Raw genomic sequence first — 5585 nt, forward strand, 5'->3', positions numbered from 1 at the left:
GTCCAACGCCTTCTCCAAGTCCACAAAACACATGTAGACCTGTTGGGCGAACTCCCATGCACCCTGCAGGACCCTGTTGAGAGTGTAGGGCTGGTCCAGTGTTCCTCGACCAGTATGAAAACCACACTGCTCTTCCTGAATCTGAGGTTCGACTATCCAACGGACCTTCCTCTCCAGGACCCCCGAATAAACCTTACCAGGGAGGCTTAAGAGTGTGACCCCCCCCCTGTAATTGGAGCACACCCTCCGGTCCCCCTTTTTAAATAGGGGGACCACCACCCCAGTCTGCCAATCCAGGGGGACTGACCCTGATGTCCATGCGATATTGCAGAGTCGCGTAAGCCAACACAACCCTATTCAACTAATAGATCAACTAATTATTACTCAGTGTTTCTGTGAGCTAAAGTCAAATAAGAATCAGTTTATAGAACCTAAATGAAAAAGCTGATTCAGGATTTATCTGCACATTTAGTCTGATCTGATGAATGTTCTGTGCTCAGCTGCTTCTGTCTGATCAGACAGAAATGTTTAATCTCTTCTGTTCACTGCTCACAGGAACAGAAATGATGAGAAGAACCAAAGAGAAACTTTCCTCCTTTCATGAGTTTCTAGTTGATTTTACTGAACTCAGCAGAGTCTCCTTCAAAGTTYGAGATCCAAACTCCAGCRTGGAGCGGCTGAGTGAAGGTGGTCCGGACTCTGTGGAGGAGGGTCATGGTGTCAGAGACGCTGTAGAAGGACAGAACCCCTGCCCTGTGGTCCAGGTACACTCCGATCCTGGAGGAAGCAGGACCTGAGACTGGAGTGTGAACGAAGTTGTACCAAAACCCGTAACTGTGGGTCTCACAGTGCAGGGCCCAGGACTTCTCATTGAATCCAAATCCACATTCATACGACCCTCCTGCTCGGCTTAGATCCTTGTAGGCGACGGCTACACAGACCCCTCTGCCGCTCCACTCCACCTCCCAGTAACAACGACCGCTCAGACTCTCTCTGCTCAGAACCTGCCACCAAGCAGAGAACCTGTCTGGATGATCAGGATAAAACTGTTGTTGTTCTGTAAAAGTAGCTTTTCTGTTCCCCTCAGATAACAACACGTGTGTGTCTGCTGTGTCTGGATCCAGAGAGAGCTCCTGGAAATAAGTCAAGAACTCAGATCTGCTCTTTGGTTCTGACACTAAATCTTGARTTCCTCTCAKYGAGATGTTTGTCCAGGTGTCCCTCAGGACGTCCTGTATCTTGACTCTGAGCTGGTCCACAGCTGCCGTCACGTCCTCAAAGTATCTGAGAGGACGAGTCTTGATGCTGGATGAGTGTGGAGACTCACTGAGTGCTGACACTGAGGGGTAGTTGTGGAGAAACTGGTTGTGATCCTCTGTGTGTGAGAGCTGCTCCAGCTGGCCATCTTTCCTCTTCAGCTCAGTCATCTCCTGCTCCAGCTTCTCCTGAAGCTCTTTGACTCGACTCACTTCAGTTTCCTGCTGGGATCTGAGCTGCTGCTTCACATCAGAGCTTCTTTTCTGGATGAGACGGATCAGCTGAGTGAAGATCTTCTCACTGTCCTCCTCTGTTTTATCAGCAGAGACATTGATGGCCTCCACCTCCTGTTGGAGCAGCTTCACATCTTTCTSTCGCTCCTGGATTCTCTGCTGGATTTGTTGTCGRMTCTCCTCCAGCTCCTTCTGCTTCTCAGCTCTTYCTGCTGCAGCTGAGACWGTTTCRTGTYCTTYATGTTSRTCCATTAAGCAGAGATAACAGATACACTGCTGATCAGTACGACAGAAGATCTTCATCACCTCATCATGACGAGGACAGATGTGTTGTTGCAGCTTCTTCTGTGGATCCACCAGTTTGTGTTTCTGAAACAACGATGCTTCATAGTGAGGCTGGAGGTGTTTCTGGCAGAAAGAAACCAAACAGTTGAGACAGGACTTGACAGCTTTCAGCTTCCTGTCAGAGCAGACGTCACAGGAMACATCTTCAGCTCCAGCCGCAGCAGCTTGGAGGTCAGTCTTCTTCAGCTCCTCCACCAACTCTGCCAACATGATGTTTTTCTTCAACTCAGGCCTCGATGGGAATCTCTGCCGACACTGAGGGCAGCTGAGGTCCTTGTTCTGGTTCTCCGTATCCCAGCATGTCTTAATACATCTCATACAGTAGCTGTGTCCGCAGGGRATCGTCACGGGATCYTTCAGAAGGTCCAAACAGATGGAACAGGAGATTCTTAATGAGCTGATCAGATTACCTTCCTGCGCCATTTTCACCTCTTAGCCACTGCAGATACCTTCAGTTTCCTTTAAGTAAAAAGCTGTTTGTCTTTACAGGACAGATGTTAGACAGAAAGGAGGAGTTTTTAGTGTTTTTCTCTCAAACTCCAAACAAACCTTTGACCTTTAGCATTTCTGACACGTCTATAATCAGTTTGAACTTTGCCAACATGTTTGTTTTTCCTTCTTTAGGCCTTTAAAGTTAAAATTCAAGAAAACAAACTTTTATTTTAAGAACACTTTAACTCGAAGCCACTGCAAACCTTTAAAATAACATGATGTCAAATTAGGTCAAGTCTGTAAATTGGACTGAATACATTTGTGGTTTTTAGGGTCAGTTGGCAAAAGTCCATCAGTTGTTGATGTAAATCCAATCTATCATGTAATAAAAGTTGAGAKATTTTGCTCACAGACAGAAAAAGGCAAAAACAACATTGTCTGCCTTCAGCTTTGGAGTTTTAAAAGCATTTTAAAAAGACTTTCAATATTTTCCAAATCTTTTAAATCTAAAAGATGTTTGAGAGATTTGTTTGGTATTTCTGGCTCTGCGTTAAACTGGYTCACYTTAGGGGTGYAAATCACCAACTTTATMATGATACAAAACTACATCGATGATATTTCTTGATATCACCAAGTCTGTCACGATATGATTTMGATTCAATTCAATTTACGTCTGCGATCGATATAATGCAATATCATATCYCATCTAACACAATGACTGTTAGATGGGCAYATGATATCRATTCCTATTGAACATATGAYGACGATATAGATCGATATTTTCRTTTTGCCTCGATAAAAYTGAATCGTGAGCCATTCAAAYCYRTATATCGATATGTAGATCGATGTATCTTTACATCCCTACTTCACCTCTTATCTGAAAGGTCTTCTACCGTTYACTGTTACTCTGATGTTGCACCGCTGTCTTCTGGGGTACCCCAAGGCTCAGTCTTGGGCCCAGTCCTGTTTTTATTGTAATATACCCCTTAGGAGATATCTTAAACTGTTAAAAGTAATGTGTCATACCATCTGTATGCTGCTGATAAACAGTTGTTCTGTTTCTTTCAAGCCTCTGAGTTCTGCAAACTGTCTGAACTCATCTGTCAGAAATCGAACTATGGCTGACCAACAACTTCCWGCAGTTAAATGCAAACAAAAATCCCTGTAATCAGGCAGCATCTTGCTTTTTTAACTCCTGYGAAAAATAGTCTCAGAAATCTGTGTGTTGTCTTTGAYAGYCATTGTAAARTCTTGGTTCRTAACTGTTTTTATCTAAGAAATGTTTCAAAGCTGAGATCTTTTTTGTCAGCGAAGGAACTATAGATGATGGTTCACCCTCACATTACTCCTGTTCTGGCCTCTCTGCTCATTATATTTATGCACTGTTTTAATTTGTAGTAATTTTGCTCTGTTAAGCACTTTGTGATGTTCATGTCTGTGAAAGGTGCTAYAGAAATAAAGTTTACRTAGRAGTTCTTCAAAACACAGCTTWTGYAGGAGTTTTATTTCACAGTTCAGTTCCTGTTTTCTCAACACTAATCAGAGTTTCGTCTCCACACAGATCCCAGCAAACGCACAAGTTTCAAACCAACACAAAGCCTGACAGGTCAGTTTTAACATTAAAAACATCTTTCATTTGTCTGGACCAGTTTTCCTAAAATCACCTCAAAGTGAAGACCAGTTCGATTMAAGTTTTTGTTTCAGTTTCTAGAAAAAAAAAGAGCAATAAAGAACTGTAAGTTGTTTTGAAATGATTAAAGTTAGGTGATTAGAATAAACACAAATGTTCAAACTTTGAGGTTTATTTCACAAATACCAGACCAGCTTCAGATTTCTGCTTTTATCTGCTGCCTTCACAAAGAGGCTCGATGTCAAATGTTCCCACATGCATACTGCATAAAATAAAACAGACACGAGCACAGCCACCTGAGTCAAACTCTTCTGATTCAACYGCTTATCTGTGAACTCTGCTCAGCACTGTCCAAAATTCACAAACAGCTTCCCCTAAAACAGCAATCCAATACACATCATGTGGTTTAAATGCTCAAGTTCCAGTTAAAACAGGAACATTAGTGTTTTATTTGACTAATTAAAGCAACAAAACACTCATACAAACACTGACTTTTAAACATGTTGAAGTTGTTGCACAGAAATCACAGTAAAGTTCAAAAACTGGTGAATTAAATGTATTTTAGTGGAATATTTGGGATAAAAACATAGGCAGACATGAACACAAGCCTTTAGCAAATGTCACACAAACTGACCAGACTGGAGCTGGTTAATTTGACCCAGGCGGCTGCAGGAGCAACAGTAACAACAGAAGGCTCCTCTTGGTTTGGTTTAAAGCAAAGAGAAAAGAATTAAGACCACAGGGTTCAGAGCAGGCAAGAAGGTCGGAGGCAGAGCTGCTGGTTCAGAGATGACCCTTGGTTCAAATCTGACKATGGTCGAAGCTCAAAAATAACCCTGATGTAACAAATTAGTGAAGGAATGAAGGAAAAATTTGTCTTTGGGTCAAAGATAAAGTTTGGATATCATCGAGTCCGTTAACTCACCRGTAATGGACAGAAGTTTGTATTTTCTGCAGTTTATTCCAGTTTTAGTCAATAAGTATGATCCAAACCAATCTAATCCAGTTTATCTAATTTAGTTTAGTCTATTAGTATTTGTAAAATACCCATTTGGGAAAAGTTTTCTAAAGAAAACCATTAAACGTTTAATCTCCACTTTGATTCAGTTTGATTAGCAGAAAGAGATCTAAGTGTGATTAGTTTATTTGTTGTGCAGCTGAACATTTTTCTTTTATATTCATTAAGTTTCTCCTTTTTTGAGTTTCCTGGTTTGGGGAGGTTACTTCCTGTTTGGGCAGGAGRTGTGGCCGAGGGCTGAGGACTTTTAAAACACAAAGCCAACTCAGACAGGACCAACCATGTGTTTGTCAGCAGGGGGTATTTTAGGTTTAGTTAGATTGTTTGGTCATAGTTAGAACTGATGTTTAGTTCTGTTTCCCCTCTTGTGTGTACCGGTAAATAGTTTGACCCAATCGTGATAAAAGTGATTTTCAGGGTCTGTTGAGTTTCTTGGGTCTGGTGAGACTGGTGGGTTTGTTGAGTTTCTTGGGTCTGGTGAGACTGGTGGGTTTGTTGAGTTTCTTGGGTTTGGTGAGTTTGTTGAGTTTCTTGGGTTTGGTGAGTTTGTTGAGTTTCTTGGGTCTGGTGGGTTTGTTGAGTTTCTTGGGTCTGGTGAGACTGGTGGATTTGTTGAGTTTCTTGGGTCTGGTGGGTTTGTTGAGTTTCTTGGGTCTGGTGAGACTGGTGG

General features: G+C 42.1%; 1 protein-coding gene across 1 annotated transcript; it reads right to left on the minus strand.

The window, feature by feature from the left end:
* Positions 1-306: 306 nt before the first annotated feature.
* LOC106527573 (tripartite motif-containing protein 16) lies at positions 307-2447 on the minus strand. Its single transcript, XM_014022495.1, has one exon. It carries the CDS (start codon positions 2256-2258, stop codon positions 609-611), a length of 1650 nt encoding a protein of 549 aa, XP_013877949.1. The 5' UTR covers positions 2259-2447; the 3' UTR covers positions 307-608.
* Positions 2448-5585: the final 3138 nt, after the last annotated feature.

This window comes from Austrofundulus limnaeus, unplaced genomic scaffold (assembly GCF_001266775.1).
Source record: "Austrofundulus limnaeus strain Quisiro unplaced genomic scaffold, Austrofundulus_limnaeus-1.0 Scaffold332, whole genome shotgun sequence".
Taxonomy (NCBI): Eukaryota; Metazoa; Chordata; class Actinopteri; order Cyprinodontiformes; family Rivulidae; genus Austrofundulus; species Austrofundulus limnaeus.